Below are 18,101 nucleotides of genomic sequence, written 5' to 3' on the forward strand. Positions count from 1 at the left end.
TCTGCCCTGGCTGCCTAGCCAGCCTTGGCCCCCGCACAGCTGTCTCTCTGGTTTGCCTGGCTGACACTTCTTTCTGGTTTTCTCACACAGCAGAGGACAAGGGCAGGGAGCAGCTGCCCTAAAAGGAGCTCTGGTAGTTTGTATATGAAAAATATGGTTGGCTTTTCTGCCAAAATGCCACACATTAAAATGGCTTTTAATGCCATACTGGTGTGCCCCCTCTTCAGAAGTGAGCCTGAGGCTGTGGTGCTGGCCAGAGGTGGCTCAGCAGGTGCAGGAGTTGTCATGCAGACACATCCCTAGTGCCTGTCAAGGGGCTGGCCTAGAGCTGGTGGCCCATATCAGTTTTTTTGAATGAATGAAGGAACAAATTGGAAGTTTGGTGAAAAGGCCCTCTAAGATATTCTGGCTCAGAGACTTTGAGGCAAAACCTGCTTGCTAGCAATGACCCTCTGTCGTGAGGGCAGCTTCTCTCCAGCTTAGCTCCCATCTGCTCAACACCCATCTGCCTGTGGCCAGGGGCTCAGGCAGAGTCCCAACCAAGCAAGTGAACTCTCTCTCTCACCTCATCCCAGCGCTTGGTGTCCACATACAGCTGCACCAGAGACTTCAGGTCCCCAATCTTCAGGTAGGTCTCAGCAGCGTAGCCAGGACTATCCAGCTTCTTAAAGTAGCGAGCACACATGAGCAGGGGCTCCCGCTCAGCCTTGTCCAGCTTTCGAGCAATATCTATCAACCTGGAGAGGCAGGGAGCACGCCTGTGAGGTCTCTGATACTCTCAAGGGCAGGCTCTATGCCAGTCCATTCCACTCTGCCCCGTGCTAACAATATGCTATGGCCCATGGGAGGGGTTCCACAGGCAGTTATGGAAGGAATGAATGCACTGTCCAAAACCAATGGCAGAGCCAAAAGTGACTGCAACTGGACACTGCCCATGCTGCACACCTCTTACACCAGTTATAAAGTTAAGACCTGGGATCTGCTCTAGATACTGAGGTGGACTTATGAGATTTCCCATAGCACCTTTCTCACCCTCCCACAATCCCAAAAGGTGAGATGACTTGAGTTTGAGTCTATGTAAGGGTGGCCCAATACTCCATGGCAGGAAGTGGCAGAGTGCTTGTCCTGCACTGTCAGGAATTTCCACAGGAAAGTAGAGGCTAGGGCATGAGGCTGCCTTAGCGACTGACAGTATGGAAGAAGTGACAAATGTGAAACCTGTCCTGGGCCGGAAGGCAGGCCACAAGCCCCAGCAGTGTCCTCACTGCAGGAAAGATCCCTGAGGCCCAGTCACTCAGATCTTCCCAGTAGTGACCACCTTCCTACTGCCCATCTGCACATGGCTGGATTCACTGTGGGTCTAGCCAGCCCAGGATTTGGAGTAAGCAGCCATCTTCAGGGTGAGAACTCTACCCAGCCCGCTTTGTGTGAGAACAGAAGAGGCTGTAACAGATCCTAATCTCAGACAGGCAGGCTCAGGGAGGCCTGTCAGTCTGTGCTTAGAATAATAATGGCACCTAAAAATAACACTGCTTAGCAGAAAAAGGACGTGTTTTTAGGGAAAGGTAGTACAGGCAGCCCTCCAGAGCCTGAGTCCTACTGTACCTGTAACAGTCAGAAGAGGGACAGAAAAGACTTAATGTCTCTTTCTTGAACTTGTTAAGTGTCCCCCAGGGGAACTTAATACATAGCACTTGCAAATGAAAGTGACATAAAAAAATAGTGGGGAAAGTGGGGAAAGTAGAGACCATGAGCCTGCCTGGCTCCCTTAGCACCGCCCCTTTTTGTAGAGAGACTTCTTGGGGCACATCTAAGATCTAAGCATGTATCTTTCTGATACTATTCCTAGGTAAGGGAAGGTTGGGGGTAGGTTACCCACAGGTCCCTTGGTGAGATGAGGGACCCACACACCTGCCTCTTCTCTTCCCCAGGCCTGACTACACCACTGGCTTCTACACTGTTGCTTCCTAAAGAACCAGTGGCCTTTAATGTAAGGCTCCTTCACCTCAGCTGCCCCTTGTCAGTCTCACCTGGAGGATGGGTGCCAAGTCCTAAGATGGAACCATCATGTGGCCTGTCCCCTCCTCCATTCTCTTGTATCTAGCTCCTCCATACTCCCTTGGAACGCAAGCCATCAGTGCCCTGCTGGCCTACTCTATCTTCTGCCTACACTCTTTCCTTCTCTAATTGTCTCTACCTGAAGGTTTGGCAAGGCCACCTCATGGAAGGACTCAAGAGAAGATGCCATGGTTCCTCTTGGGAGAGTCAGCTTCCCCGATGGACTGAGGGCTCTTGTGGTCCTTTGGTACTCACTCTCATGCTGAATTAGGGGCACTGACACCACCCACGCCAGTCTAAAGCTTGGCCCTACAACTCCCCAGACGCTTGGTCCTTGAGGACACATCAGTCCCCTTGAAGCTTGATTTCCTCATTTGCCAGATGAATGAAGGGATATGATCTGGAGGCACAAGGGATAGTCAGGGACCTGTAAGGTCAACACAGCCTGAGGGGCATCTGTGTGTTCCCTAGGTCCTACTCATACTCCCCTTCTCATACTCCTCGAAGGCACTGCTTGCTACCTATTCAAGTTCTTCATCTCTCAGAGAACCTAGTCATTTTCATGTTTGGTGCATATATTTAGAGAAAATTTTTCTTGTCAGTCAAAACCTCAAGAGTTAACACACTGCCAAGTGTTGTCAAGCAAGGGCTGAGACGTACATGTCAACCCAGCCATGGCTGCCGCTGATCTCTATGGCCTTGGCGTGCTCCCCTGCCGAGATGTACATCTCCACCGCGGCTTTGGGCTCATTGATGTTTCTAGCCCAGTCGGCCTGCTTGGTGATGAGCATCTTTGTTTCTTTAGGGTCTCCAGATCCAAGGAAATCCTGAGGAAGCACAACAAACAAAACCATTCCGGATTAGGACTTCCTGTGCCAGCATTATGTCAGCTCCCGAAAGTAGAGTAGAGAAGCAGGATGCACGAGAGCCCAGCTCTGTGTGACTGTGTGGGTCGGTCCCAGGTGTCCAGGAAGGGAGAGTGCGTGGGCCGTCCACAGTACTTGTGGAGCCCAGGAACATGTCAAGGACTGTGCTCTCCACGTCTCAGTCCCTTCACACTTGTTCTAAACACCTCATAGACTCTGCAGAGAAGGGGCTGGGATGACCTCCACACAGTTGGATAGAAACATGACTAGCTGTGAAATTACAAATACTAATCCTCTAACACTAGTCACACACTGAGATGACACCAGATGCCCTAGACTGGTGCTGAGCACGTGGTCTTCTAAAATTAAGCACACACAGTGATACAGAGTTTTGGGCTTGGTCCCTTGTGGCCTTCTTCACTGCCACACTGAAGTGCTTTTCTCATCCCTTTTTCTCAGGTGTTCTAGGCTTATTCTGTTGGCTCTGCTCCTAAGATATGTCTATGACAGACAGCTGATAAAACACTCCTTGGCTCACCCCCACTCCCACCCCATTATTTGAAGCAGGGTCTCACTATACTGTTCTGGCTGGCCTGGAACTCAGAGATCTGCCTGCCTCTGCCTCCCAGTGCTGCCCAGTGGTTCATTTCCTAACTGAGTGGCATCAGATCTTGTCTTGAGGTCAAAACTGCAGAAGTAGGACTATGACCCATGAAGGGATGGCAGGAGCCACAGATGAAGGAAATAGTACTTTCTGGGGGTTCAGAGACTGGGCAGGGCCTGAGGTCCTTTTACCCCAATGAAGGGGGTGTTGCTGAAGTCATGCTAGCCTCTCTAAATTAACCACCAAAGTGCACCAGAAACAGCCTCAGAATGTTACCTCTTTTCAGGACAGAGCTGCCACTTTTGAAGCTGCCTCAGTGCTGACACTTTTCAAGGTGGGGCCTTTCAAACTGGGGAACTGAGAGACATAAGGCACAGATCTGCATTGATAGTGAGAAGTGGTTTGTCTTAGGAGACTGTACCCTTCAGAGAGTGCTCTGTATCAACCTCACTAAGTATAAAAAAGCACTCCTTTTCTCGGGATTAACACTCATTTGTCAGGAAAGTGCAGTCAATGCATGCAGAAACCCACTTGAACAATTAGCTCATTTCTTTTTCCATTTGCTTTCAGGGTAATTATGTAGCCCCTAAAACTATATATTAGGTTAGCCTAAGACAACCAAATAATTCAGGAACGGGGCAGGGGGGAGGGCATCTTTTACCTGTTACAGAACAAATAAAGACAGGGTCAGCCGTCCTCTGCCTCCCCTCAGGGCACACAGAGAAGGGTCTGGTGAGCAGCCACTGAGGATACCTAGCGTGGGCCATTACAGCACACTTCCCTCTTGGCAGCTATGATGACATCAACTCTTCATGCACACAAAGCTCTCCTGCTCACATAGCTGCATGAGGTTAGCAACAGAGACAGGCATTATACAAGTATAGAAATGCCCTACAAAGGGACGTTGGCAAATGAGTGCTGAGTGAGAGTACAGAGGGAAAAGGCCAAAAGCTACGAGAGGGCACAATGTGAGGCATCTCCCCAAGGGTACCATGTGGCCACACAGCTCACTGGCTTGCAGGAACTGTCCCGACAGGAGGGACACCTCCTCCACCCCAGCAGCCAATGCAGAGGCTGTGATTTAACTCAAGCTGAGTCTAAACAGTTCCTTCAAAGCTCAACCAAGTGGGCTTTCAAAGGCTTTTTGGTTCTGTGAAGCCAATTTACACGTTATCTGGGGACCACAGCAAAGACTCTGTCCTGGAGTGGACAGAGAGAGGCTGTGCTGAGTGATGAATGAGACTGAGCAGGGTTCTCATGCTCTGTGCTCCTGATAAGAACACACTACACAAGAGTTAAGAGCATTAGAATCCCTTTATCACCACATAAACATGTCACTTGTCCGGAAAGCATACAATTTATTTGTACGTGGGAATGTAATTTAAAAATTTTCCAAAAACCAGATTGAATCTTGAGAAGCAATTTCAAGTAAACAAAAACATGCCATGTTAATAAGCACTGTATCTCCCACCCCAACATAATGTGTGTGTGTGTGTGCACACATTTCCCAAATGCAGACTACCAAGCCAGGGTGTGTGTGTGTGTGTGTGTGTGTGTGTGTGTGTGTGTGTGTGAGAGAGAGAGAGAGAGAGAGAGGGAGAGAGAGAGAGAGAGAGAGAGAGAGAGAACAGGCTTGAGATAGAACCAACACACTGGTGATTGTGATCAAAAATTAAAATCAAAATAAGCCCAGAGTATTTACCTTCATGGAGAGCCACACCAGATGGAGTGGATGAATGGGCTGCACTGCTGGGTGCAGGAAGTGCAAGTGAACCATGAAAAGGAGCCAAAGGGGTCATGGGGTGGCCGGAGAGAGGTCTAAAGGCATCCACCCTGGAGTTATACCTGGCCCTCTCACTTTCTTAACATTTTATTTATTTGTGTGTGTGTGTGTGTGTGTGTGTGTGTGTGTGTGTGTGTGTGTGTGTGTACTGGGGTTGAACCCAAGGTACCAGTTCTAATACCGAGGCACATCCCTGGATATGGACTTACAGTTTAATTCAGGCACACTCCTCATCTTTTTTCCTTTTATAATTTAATTTAATTTGACAGGGTCTCTCTATCGCCCTGACTGTACTGAAACTTACAGTGTAGATAAGGCTGGCCGTGAACTCACAGAGATCTGCCTGCCTCTGCCTCCTGAGTGCTGAGATTGAAGGTGTGCACCATCACGCCTGGCTACTCATTTTTCCACAGCATGGCATGTTAGGGTTTTATATATTGATCTCTATAATTCTCAGAACTACACTGAGCTACAGTTCTGCTGTGCTCTGAGGAAGAGGCTTTGCAATGTGAGTCTTCACCCATATGTGGGTTCCATAATCACACTTGACTCTGGATGCCGAGCGGGCATTTTCAGCTGCACCACACCTTAGTGGCAGCAGCTCTTAGGCTCAGTCTCAAAGAACAACCAGGACTGGCTGGCTGCAGTGCCTAAATTCTACCCTTTTAAGTAGAAAGAGCATTTCATGTAATGCTGAATGTATGGTAGGAGCATGGCAGAGGCTAAGAAAGATGAGAGGCAGAGGAAGCCTGAAGCCCATATCTGAGGTGTGAAGGGGAGGGACCGGAAGCAGCCCAGGGGTTCATCCTGTATGAAGGAGCCACAGCACCTAACAGATGGGTAGGAAAAGAACCCAGCTGTGGTTAGGCACAGCACAGACAGGAAGGAGGAAGCTGTCCTACTTGGGACTTGTGAACTAAGTGACTAGCAGTAACAGCCATTGAATGGCTGTGGCTAGGACTTGAGGACTCCACAGGATTTTGAGGGCCTCAAAGCCCCTTTTTATGGAAGAACCTCACTATTTCACACCTAGGTTTTAAGCCTTGCTGGAGGCTAAGCTGTTGTCACCCAGAGAACTCTGGCTCTTTAGTGGGTCTCATGTGTCTAGTAAGCTCCTTCAAAAGTCTAGAGTACCTAGGGACTAAACTTGAGGTGCCACCTTTAGGCGCACAAGGGGACCTTCCTGATCACCCATCATAGGGAGCCACTCCACTTGCCAGGCTCAGTAAGGCACTCTGCACTCAAGCTGCTCAGAGCAGGCTCTCTGGGGAGTGCTGGCTTCAGGGATTCACAGCATCCTGCCTTGTTGTAGGATCAGCTTGTCACTTAGGACACTAAACCTTGGTGGCTCCTGACCCAGGTCTGAGGGAAGCTGTGGAGACTTCCCTAATCCCTAAGTACCAGGTGACAGCACCATGCAGGCATGCTCATAGCCTACACAGCTGTTGCTGACAGGTACTCGGAATGTGCTGTCCCTCTAACATCCACCTTCAGAGTCAGCTTCAGGTCCTGTTTATTAATCTGCCTACCCTTTTCTTGAGGTCATTTCCATTTTACTTTATTTTTATTAACTAATTTATTTATTATTTACTTTTGGGTTTTTAAAACAGGGTTTCTCGTGTATTCCTAGCTGTTCTGGAACTCACTATCACCACCGCCCAGACTCATCCCCATTTTCTGTTTCTATCATTTCTTGGATACATGACTTAAGCCACTGCAGGTCAGAGCCTTGGAAACTCCTGTTGGCAGGCTGGGCCCAAGACATGGTGGAGTACCTTGGCATACTCAAACATGCAGAGGTCAGTATACATGTTGAGGGCGAGGTTTTCATGCCCACTCCTCTTGTACAGTTTGGCGGCTTCATGGAACTTCCCCTGGTATGAAAACACGTCTGCCAGAAACAGGTCATTGTTGCTCTCTCCCCTCTTCTTCCTCTCCTGGAAAAATTAGAAGCACAGGAAATGGTCTCCACAGCCACGGCAGGAAGTAGCCTGTACAAAGGCTAGCTGCTGCTATTTCTGGTCTTCCTACTGGAGCCTACACTTGGCTCCTGGGCTGCTATGTCTCTCACCTATGTCTCTATTGGGAATGTTCAACAACAAAAGCAGATTTTTTTTTTCAGACCACTTAAGATCAAACAAGAAGCGAACCTTTGTTTGCTCAGTGGAAATTCCACAGGACTGTTTTCCTGTATGTTTGCCGCAGGATAACTTGAACAGTGTGCACTGTCAGAGTCGGGGACAGCCCCTGCATTCTCAAGATCTCCCAAAGCCCCAGACACCTGGGTGGCAGATCTGTGACCCATTGTAATGACAAACAAGGACAAAGTCTGGGATTTTCAACCAAGATGGAAGCCATAACACAGGATCGCAAATGTGACTATGCTCCTGTCTCAGGGATGAGGAGACATTATCTGTGCTGGCTGATCTTATGTCAACTTGACACAAGCTCGGCAATTGAGAAAATGACCCCACCAGTTTGGCCTGTGGGTAAGCCTGTGGTGTGCTTTCTTGATTGATGTGGGGAAGTCCAGCTCACTGTGGGTGGTGCTACCCCAGGGCTGGTACTCCTGGGTGCTATAAGAGAGCAAGCCTAAGGAACAAGCCAGTGAGTAACACTCCTTCACGGTCTTTGTTTCAACTCCTATCTCCAGGTTCCTGGCCCAACTTTCTTCATTGATGGGCTGTGATGTGGAAATTTAAGCTGAAGTAAACCCTTTCCTTTCTACGTTGCTTTTGGTTAGGGTGTTTTATCACAGCAACAGAAACTCTAAGACACTGTGTGTGCTAATGTCTACTTCGAACAGGAGACTTCTACTGCTCTCAGTGACCCCAGCACCACCAAGCATTGCAGAGAAGGAAGGTAAGATGCAGATCAGGTACAGTCAAGGTCATACAAAGCTCACTCTTCATAACCCATGATTCCACCTTCTGAAGCATGGTTCCTAACACACACGTGGTATGCACATATGTGTGTAAATGCAAGGGCACGCACACTGAAGCACCCACACACCTTCCTCCTGTGTTAGTCTAAAGCTCAGTATTTGTAAACACTGGCCAGCACTCAGCCCTCAGCCCCAGCATTGCCGTGTGCTGTTTTCTATCAAGCACATCACACTGGAAGAGGAGGAGACCTGGAACCGCACTTCCCGACAAGCTGGTACAAGTTTCAGCAGCTGGAGACAGCATGCCTCACCAACGACAAGAAAGAATTTTTGAACCTTCACATAGTGCGGGCTAATCAACCAAATGAGCTGACATCTAAAACGTAAGAGTGAATCTTGTTATCTCTTGTAGTGAGGTAAGTGTCAGTTGGTGTAGAATGTGGGCCACAGAAGGACATGATTGTGAAGGACTGTCCACACGGACAGATTATTCTGCCACTTCTATGCTATCATCCCAGGTACTCAACAGGAAACCACTAAGGCACACAGCTCCCTGGTTAACACTGGCTAGCATCCAGCCAGAATCCAGAAGCTGAGGCCTCAGGACAGTCACAAGAATCAACTGAGTGCTCTCTGCTTTTCCCCAGAAATAGTTCCTTAAGCACAATTCTCAGTTCACAGACCATAAACAAAGGTAGACCATTTGAACTAAGACATGACAAGTGGTAAGACTCAGCTCCCTCCCTGGCCAGTTACTTTTGTGCAAAGAAAAGTGATGTTCTGTAGCCTTGGATAAAGACTCCAAGGGCCCCACTGGCTACCACCAAGCATCATCCCTGAGAGCCAGCAGCATGAGATAATGGCATTCAACTAGCCCTTGCCCACCTGTGTGGGGAGAGACTGACACCAGTGATCTGCTGGGTAGAGGGGCAGGGAGGGCTCCCAAGGCAGAAGTGGCAGCACTTGGGGAACAGCAAGGGAACAGTGTGGGTCTCCCCTGGGGTTTTGAACATGGGGCTGTGCGCTGTCCTCGCCTAACTTTCCTTTCTCCTCCACTGGACAGGGCTAACAGCACCACCTGGCATCACACTGAGGACTCTGTGCGCATCCCTCATAACTCTGGTTGCATAGGAACAGACTCAGAGAACAAGCTACTGGACTGTAGTCTCCCTGTCTCAGCTCTGCTGGCCCCTGCCCTCGCCACCCCGCACAAGGCTGAGGCCCACGATAGATGAGTGTTTACTTTGCTCAGCTGAGTTAGAGGGGCAAGACATTTGCAATTTCTTCACTGCTTCCATCTGGGAGCTCCAATGTGTCTTACATTCCCTTAGCCTCACAATAAATCTGTTCAGGAGAAAGAATGTGTGTGCCTTTTTTACAGACAGACAGCACTGAGATACACAGAAATTAAAAATAGTGTCTTCCATCACCCATAAATGGTGCAGTCAGACCAGATTCTTTAGCCTACCACAGGCCTTCTGGGCAGGAGGATGCCTTAGTAGCCATGTTGGGAACATTTGGGAAATGCTTTATTCACTGGCAGATTACTTACATCCAGGAGAATGGCAATAGCTACTCATTCCAGAGTGGTACACCAGGTTCTAAGAGCCTGACTCTGCCTTACAGCAGTACCAGAGAAGGATTGACCCCCATCTTGGATTTTTGCAACAGGGTTTCTCTGTGTAGCCCTAGTTGTCCTGAAACTCACTCTGTAGACCAGGCTGGCCTTCAACTGAGAGATCCACCTGTCTCTGCCTTAAGTACTGGAATTAAAGGTGAGCACCACCGTATAGATCTCATCTTAGGAACAAGGAACCAAAGCTTAGAGAGACCCATACCTTCTGTCTTATTCAACTTCTAAGTGACTAATCAGGGTTGCCTCTATGTGGCCCCTCCATCCCCCAGAGCAGACTACAGGGCATCCCCATGTCGTCAGGATTACGAGCCACTGCATCCTGTGACATAAGATGCTTTCAACAGTTACCTCAATAGTGCTGATCAGTTCTAGGTATCGAAGATCTTGGACTCTGGTGAAGGCCTATGGGAAAGCAATAAGAAAGAGTCAGCTGCCTACTTGTTCTCCACAGGCTGATGGGGGTGGGACACATCAAGCGGGGAAGGGAAACTCGATTCATCATTGTGTGCTTGGGAGGTGTGCCACCCAGCGAGGCTCAGCCTGTCTTCATCTCAAGGATTAGTCCTTACAAAGAACTGTAAAGAAGTCCTGGGAGCATCAATCATTTTGGGATTAGGTAAAACAGAACTATGATCCTGTAGTCTACAGTAGAACCCCTTGCCAGACAGACACTGCTCATAATGGAAAGGCAAGCCAGGCTGATTCCAGTCAATGGCATCTGCAGAGTAGGCAAGACACACAGACAAGAGCCTGCATGCTTCTCCCTTTGATTTGGATGGGCAGCAGTAGACAGCTCTGCTAACTCAACGGTGCCACACGCACAGAGCACACAGGGAGAGGAGGGAAAAGCTCAGGAAAGCAGTTCTGAAGGAGGAGGGCGGAGAATAATCGCCTGGTCTCTACAAAGTAAACTTGCATGTTAATCCTGAATATGTATCCTCTGCCTGGACTCCCGAAGGGGAGACTTCTGATGCAAGGATTTCTAGGTTGTGAGGGTCAGACAGACTGGTGCCAGTGAAGTGCCTTTTGCTGCTTTTGGGTACCACAAGGAACTTAGGGGAACTGAACCTCTGTGTATTTTGCTGGCAACATCTCTGCCAAGCTGTGCTTTCTGTGTTGTTCATGTGAAATGCACTGACACATGCCCAGAGCAGCAGCTTCTGAGCCATTATGGTTTAGAATGCACAACAGCCTTTGGCCACTGCTAAGCACCCTCTATGCTACAAGAATGGGGAGTTTCCGGCTGCCTCACAGATGGCCACAGGGTGATTTCATCCTTCTACCCTACAGGGCCGGGATCTATTCAAAAGCTAGGGACACAGGAACTTCTCTTGGCCCCGGTCCCCTTCCCTAGTCCAGGGGTTCACAGTGGAAAGGGGAGGTTTGGCAGCTAAATCTCCCTTAGCCAAGAGCTACCCAAGTCTGAGGCAGATACCCTAGGGAGGACACTTCCTGTCTAAGCATGAGCAGTGGCAGACAGCAGGATTAGGCAAAGCACTGCCCAGGAGGGACCTGGCAAGGGGCTTTCTTTCTGAAACAAGACTTACTATGTTGCCTAGGCTGACCTTGAACATCTTCATTCAATAGCTCTTCCTGCTGCAGTCTGCAAAAAGCTGGGGGCCTGGGGGGGTGTGTGTTACAGGCACATTGCAGTGCCCAGTACTTGGCTTTGCTTGAGGGACTGGTAAAAGGGTCAGTCAGGTAGTGTGAACAAATAAAAACTGCCTTCCTGATTTGTGTCTTGAAACACATAAAGAAGTAGGTCCCTGGTAATGGGCAGAGTAGGAAAAAGACTCAGGTCTCAACCCAACAGGACTTTGAGCTATTTCCTTCCTATGAATGGGCTTCAGCAACCTTCTTTGTGGTCAGGCAAGCAAGTGATGGCTTTCCAAGGGTCTTTCCGGTTCTGAGCATTGGACTCTTGAGTTTGATACATCTGTCTCTGACATCCTTCAGCTCTGATACACTGCAGAACCAGGGTGCTATTCAGAGTGGTCAGTCACAAGACTGTGAATAACTTCCACAGTGGGAAGTGGGGAGCAGGAAACAGATGCAGCTGGCAGTGCTAAGTAGCTCTCCTGTGCCATCTAGTGGGGGTACCCTTCTAGGCCAGGCCCCTCCATCCACAAGTCTGAGTCCTGAATGTCTGGCATCCAGGGGAGAGGAAAGCCAAGGATTAAGACATCAGTTAAAGTCCAAAGCTCTATGACTTTTCCTAAATATGCTGCCCACAAGAAATATACACATAATTTTCATTTGTCAAGTAAAATGACTAAAGAAATACCATCTAATAAAGAACCCAGTGCTTTGATAGATCGTGTCTATTCTCAAGTGTTCTGGGATGCAAGGTGGGGTATGAAATGAATAGAAGGTTATACCACAGTTTCAGTTCCCTTTATCTGAACATGTGCTCAACGACTCACAAAGGCCATGTGCTGAGTGGTACAGGCCACTCTTAGGCTCTAGGTGTGAAGGGTAACTATCTAGAGGGAGGGTAACTTTATTTCTAGCTACACACAAGGAAGATATCCTGAAAACCTGTTGGTATTCCTTACAGGCTTGCATTTCTAGGTGGGGCAGGAGAAGGAAGTTCCTCCAGGAGAAGGAACTCTCTCCTGAATTCCCAAAGCCCTAATCTAATACTTCCCAATGCTTATCTGATCTAAAAACATGTAGGTAATTATTGGTAGCTTTACTTTTCTTCATGTGCTGTGTATTGAAGCAGGGCCATGTGCATACTAGCCAGTGCTCTACTGAGCTGTGACACCTCCAACTCTGCATGATATAGATGGCATTTGCATAGCCACTCCAAACTCCTCTTTTCCAGGCCTGGGGAGGCCTCAAGAGTGAGTACAAAATAGAGGAAGAACGCTATGCATTCTAGAAGCAGGGGTAGAGAAGTCAGGCTGAGAGAAAAAGCTGGGGAAAAGCCTAGGTCTGAAGTGTGCTCTGGGTCAATGGTATCACAAATGTCTGCAGGTGCTTCAGGATCAGTAGCCTGGGCAAAAGGAGACTCTCCACTTGGCTACAAGAGAGAAAACAGGGAAAGACGAGAGGAGAGACTGGAAGCCATTCCTTCTTCTCCCCCAATCTATTAGATGAGCACTCAGAAGTCCAGGAAAGGTTAAATGTTTTTCACCATTCCTGTAGCTTTTACTGGCTACACTAGAAGTAACACTCCGAATCATGCCGAGAGGGTATGGGACACTAGCACACTGCCGTGGGAGTGCGAGAGCCTGAGCGTCTCTTCTGCTCTAGGCCAGTTCTCAGAACAATGGTGGTGTATAGATGGCTGGTCACACCCAGCCTGGGACCCCTGATCAATAAATGGCTACCATGGACAGGCTTCACCTAGGTCTTTACATAAATGACTGCTTCCAAGATTGACAGCCAGCGTCAGCCAGGTGTTTTACTGGCATTGCCAGCTGAGATCTTCCCAACTTCCTGAGAACAGGGCCTAGTCTGCCAGAATCCTCCAGAGAAACAACCCTGGGAAGGTCGTTACCACCATTGTGAAAGGAGTGACTGAGGAGACAGCCCATGATCGTTGGTTTCTGCCCCTTTGGTGTTACCTGGACCCTTCTGCCTCAAGGGACCCTTCCAAGGACCAAATTCTGGCCACACTACTAAATGCATACCTTCTTTGCAGTCTCAAACTCTAGTCCTTCGAGAGCTTCTATGGCAAGTTCACGCCAATCAGTGTCTGTCACGCCCAAGCAAGCGATCTGGTATGCTTCTTTGAACATTTTCCTATCAAGGTACTGGTACATCGGAGCAGACTGCAGGGTTTAAGGGGGAAAGAGAATAGTTTGTTCAGAGTAGTGGGAAGAGTCAGATTTCACAGTGACATCGCCAGAAACTCCTGCCTCGATCAGCCACCAGTCAGCACCTTTACAACCTCACCCTGGCCCACCTGGGTACCTTCTCTTCTGCCACCCCTCCTGCTGAGCTACAGTGCTCCCATCACACGCTTTTGGTTGTCACCTACCTTCCCCTTCCCTAGGTCAACCTAACCCTAATATGTCACCTTCTCTGGGAAGGATCTGCCCTGCCCACCTTCCCACCCCCCATGGAAAATGCCTACTTGGCTTTTTAAAGCTCATTTAACAGGTCCCTCCTGGAAGCTCTTCCCTGCTTTCTCCTCATGCCCCAAGAGAAGGAGTCTAAGCTGTTCTTGGCCTCTGTGTGGATAAATTGTGTGCTGCACTCTAATTCCTTGTGTGTCTCTGGAGTGAAGCCCTGCCCAGCCTGTGACTGCAGCAGGGCTCTAGTCACTCCCAGCAGTCCCTGCACCCAGGCCAGAGGAACAAGTTAATCAACCAGAAGGGAGAGATCTGGGATGGTCTCTTCTAAAAGAGACTATGTCTGAGAAGGGCACAGGTATGGCGTTTGCTCCAGACAGCCCAGAAGGCTCTGAGGACAAGTCTCTGAGGTCTCTGGTGCTGAAGACCAACTCTCTCCTCGAGGCCAAGCTGCCTAGCTGAGCATATCTACCAGTATTCCCTGACAACTTCTTTTTTTGAGGCTATAAAGACTGTTGCAATTGTCCAAACAGTCCTGTGTAAGGAGGTGTTATGACCTTTGATAACACCTCAGGAGACTCCTGGAGGAGACCTGACTTGCCTGAGGACACAGACCTAACAAATTAAAAATCTGAGGCTAGCACGAGAGGTAACCTGATATTCTTGGTCCTGTGCTCTTTCTTTCTGTGTTCTCTCTCTCTCTCTCTCTCTCTCTCTCTCTCTCTCTCTCTCTCTCTCTCTCTCTCTCTCTGTCTCTCTTTCTCTGTGTGTGTGTGTGTGTGTGTGTGTGTCCGTCTGTCTGTCTGTCAGCGAACTGCGAATGCATGCATACACATCAGGCTTAAAGCTGAGCTGGGCCTGTCATCCTTAGCAATAAGGAATTTGGCTTGACTTGAGGCCAGTCAATATGCTTCAGGGACCCTTGTCTCCCTTGTGGATTCCTGGGCAGTAAAGATCAATCAGCCAGTACCTCTGTACTAATGGTTCCCAAATGTCAAACTGGAAGTGCTGTTTTCTCCATTTGGGGCCTTTATCTTTGAAATTTCCGGTCCTCCCCCCCCCCCTTCAGAATTAAAAGAAATCTTTTTCCTTTCAAAGCTGATGTGCCCTCTGACAGCACGACAGCTGTACCAGGGGCTTGTTTTCCTGTGGTAATACACCATCCATTTCCCTCCTGCTGTAGGGAGCAGCTGGCCACAGACTGGGAGCAGCTGAGCTAGCACCCAGGCCTGGCTCAGCCATATCCTATCCAGGGGATCTGTTCAGAGACTCTGCCCAGCTCAGGCTTCTGCAGGCCAAAGCGGCACTTGGAAAAGGCCAAGCACCCATCTTCCTGGCCACAAGTCTCATCATCATCTGAGCTCTCCCAAACCCCACCCACTCTGCCCTCACAAAGAGCTCTCTTCTCTGGACTCCTCTGCTCCACTTGAGTTCATTTTGTGGCTTTTGATATTTCATGACTGTCTGTAATAAGGAAGAATAATAACAGGAATCAGGACAGGCAAACCTGGAAATGGGTGTAATTAACCCCGTTTCACAGTGGCAAAGCCTGGAGTTTCGGCTGCTCTGGGGAGAATCCCTTTAGCCCTGGAGCTCAAGACTAGAGTGGGCAACATGGCAAGTGCCTGTCCCAAACAAAACAAAACAAAACAAAACAAAACCAAAACCCAATGATCCTCTTACGCAGAAAAAAACCGAGGCCTCAAAGAGGGAGATACGTTTTTCAGGATGGAGTTGGATCCAGTTATAGAAACAGAATCCAAAACTAGGGCTCCTTTTCCCAAGCTGCACAACTTCCACACACCCCCCCCCCCACACACACACACATAAGATGCCACACAAGATGAGCTGATGTACAGCAGAGAGGTACAACCTGAATGAGGATCTGAAAAACGTACTAATGAACCAGTCCCCTGTGAGCAACGCCTTATCTGGCTGCTGCATTCCAAGCATGACATCATGGAGCACAACTCAGGTTTACTGCCCTACTTGGCAGCTTGGACACACCAGTTCTTGCACAAGATGATACAAATTTCGAAAGGAAACCAAAAATCCCAAGAGCAAAAATGGGGCTTTTGCCTGGTCTGGAGGCCCAAACCACAAGAAGACTGGAGGCGAGGCGGCAGATAAACAGCCTCTGTCTCCAGATCGCCTTTCCCAGTGCTTGGCAGCTCTGGCCTGCTGCATCAGCAGGAAGGCTGGCTACAACCAACAGAGACCTTGGCTACTGACTCTTGAGGCTCTGGCAGGAGGAGCCCCGGCAGCCCCTCCGGCTCCTCTTGGCTGGCCAGAATCAGGAGCAGCAACTGCATTTATTTTTGAGGTTAGGATGGCAGTCTGGGGAGAAAACCTTTTAATAAGCAAAGCCTGTTTGGCACGGATAAGGAAGAGTGGGCTCCTAGCAGATGTGGTGCTTGGGTTTAGGATACTGCTGGGGAGCAGATAAGGACAGCAAAGAGTCAAGCAGGCAGGGCTGTCCTCAGCTGCCACCACACACCACCCTGTTCCCAGCTCTCTGCTCTGTCTTCTCCACTGTTCATTCACATCAGAATGCACTGCCATTGCTTGAACACTCAGAATGGATCAGGAGCTGGTGTGGACAGTGCTGCAGTAAACCCCTGCAGCAACAAGTAGCAAGGGCTTCCACGGCTCCAGGGAGGAAGGCAGAATCTGTAGGCCAGGTGTATGTAGGCAGGCAGACTAACAGCGTTCTAGAGGAAAGGCAGTCTAGAATTATGAACATCTTTCAATGTACAAGGCCTCTGGCCCAGCAATTTCAGTTCTTGGAATTTATACTAAGTCAGGACATACGCAAGGAAGACACCCACTATTACAAGAGCAAAAAGCAATGGGCAGCCAGGGTAGTGATTCACGCCTTTAATCCCAGCACTCTGAGGCAAAGACAGGAAGATCACTGTGGATTTGAGACCAGCCTGATCCACACAGAGAATTCCAGGGTTGCCAGGACCAATCATAAGAAGGAAATAAAAGGTTGTGGGTAATATAAACGTAGGTGCCAGGGAGTAAGCTATGGACGATCCAAGTGCTAGATAGAAGAGCTGTGTTCGTTCCAAACACAGCTGGGTACACAGCAGGGAGGGCATGGGAGCTAGAGGCAGGACAGTACTCCAGCCTCCACGGTGGAGAAAGGAACAACTGCATTACAATCTTGTACAGTACTACCTAAGGGGAACTGAGCAACATACACAGGAATCACTTGTCATGTCTTACACACAGATGTGAGCCTACAACTGTCTTACTGTTTGAAAATTCTGGTACAGTATTTCCACTGACATGGCACGACATTTCCAGTAGACTGCTGAGCAGAAGCCAGACTAGTAAGTGGGGCGTTTGGTTTTGGCAACTGTTTTTGTTGTTAGTGGGGTTTGTTTTGGTTTTGTTTTAAGAAAAAGTATTGTGATGTATCCTAGGCTGCCTTTAAACTTGAAATCCTCTTGCCCCAACCTCAAAGTGTTTAAATTATAGGTATGAGCCGCACTGCTAGGTCAGTAATTCGTCAGAGATGGACCTGGACTAGCTAGCTAAATGTCATGTTAAAAGAAGATGGCAGAGGAGCTGGCAAGATGGCTGAAAAGGTTTAAGTACTTTGCTGTACAAGTGTGACAGCCCGAGTCCAACCTTCAGAACCAACAGTGGGAGAAACAACTGCCAAAAGTTGTCCTGGGACCTTCAGAGTCACAGGCACTCATACACAATTAACACATTTTAAGACAGAAGCTGGTACACAGTGATTAAAAGCCCCATTCTCTTGCTTTTGGTCCATACTCAGTACAGTCAGTACAGTAACTTGTCTGGGGTCTGGAGGGATGGCATTCTCAGCACCCATGTAAGGTGGATCACAACACCCTGAAACCCCAGCTCCAGGGAAACTGATGCCCTCTTCTGTCCTGAATGTGCACCACACATCTGTTTATATGCACACACACACACACACACACACACACACACACATTTTTAAAAAAAGTAAAATATTCTCTTGGAGACAGGACACTGTGGTTCAAGTTTCTCCTTAGTATTTGCCTTGGTTTTATGACAGTTCTATAGGGAATGTCTCTCACTTAGGGACAAGCAGACAGGCAGCTAAGGCAGCTATAACTAGGTCAGCTACCAGGGGTGCTGTCTGGGTTCTCCGGTCTGCTTTTCCCTTCCTATCCTGTGGTTTCTAGCTGGCCGCCTCTATCTTCAGGAGACTCTGCAGGGTCCCATGTGCCCTCTCTGGGTCACATT

The 18,101-nt window shown here is 48.8% G+C and overlaps 1 protein-coding gene across 3 annotated transcripts in view; it reads right to left on the reverse strand.

Annotated features, from left to right (window-relative positions):
- The window catches only part of Ift122 (intraflagellar transport 122), a 68,366-nt gene that overhangs the window by 11,416 nt on the left and 38,849 nt on the right, over positions 1-18,101 (reverse strand). For all 3 annotated transcript variants that reach the window (XM_032905863.1, XM_032905862.1, XM_032905861.1), the window contains 5 exons: positions 13,470-13,610; positions 10,180-10,233; positions 7,087-7,248; positions 2,719-2,885; positions 566-737 (listed from right to left, as the gene is read on the reverse strand). In XM_032905863.1, coding sequence (XP_032761754.1) covers positions 566-737; positions 2,719-2,885; positions 7,087-7,248; positions 10,180-10,233; positions 13,470-13,610 — 696 coding nt within the window. The remainder of the gene's footprint in view (positions 1-565; positions 738-2,718; positions 2,886-7,086; positions 7,249-10,179; positions 10,234-13,469; positions 13,611-18,101) is intronic.

This window comes from Rattus rattus, chromosome 6, assembly GCF_011064425.1.
Source record: "Rattus rattus isolate New Zealand chromosome 6, Rrattus_CSIRO_v1, whole genome shotgun sequence".
Taxonomy (NCBI): Eukaryota; Metazoa; Chordata; class Mammalia; order Rodentia; family Muridae; genus Rattus; species Rattus rattus.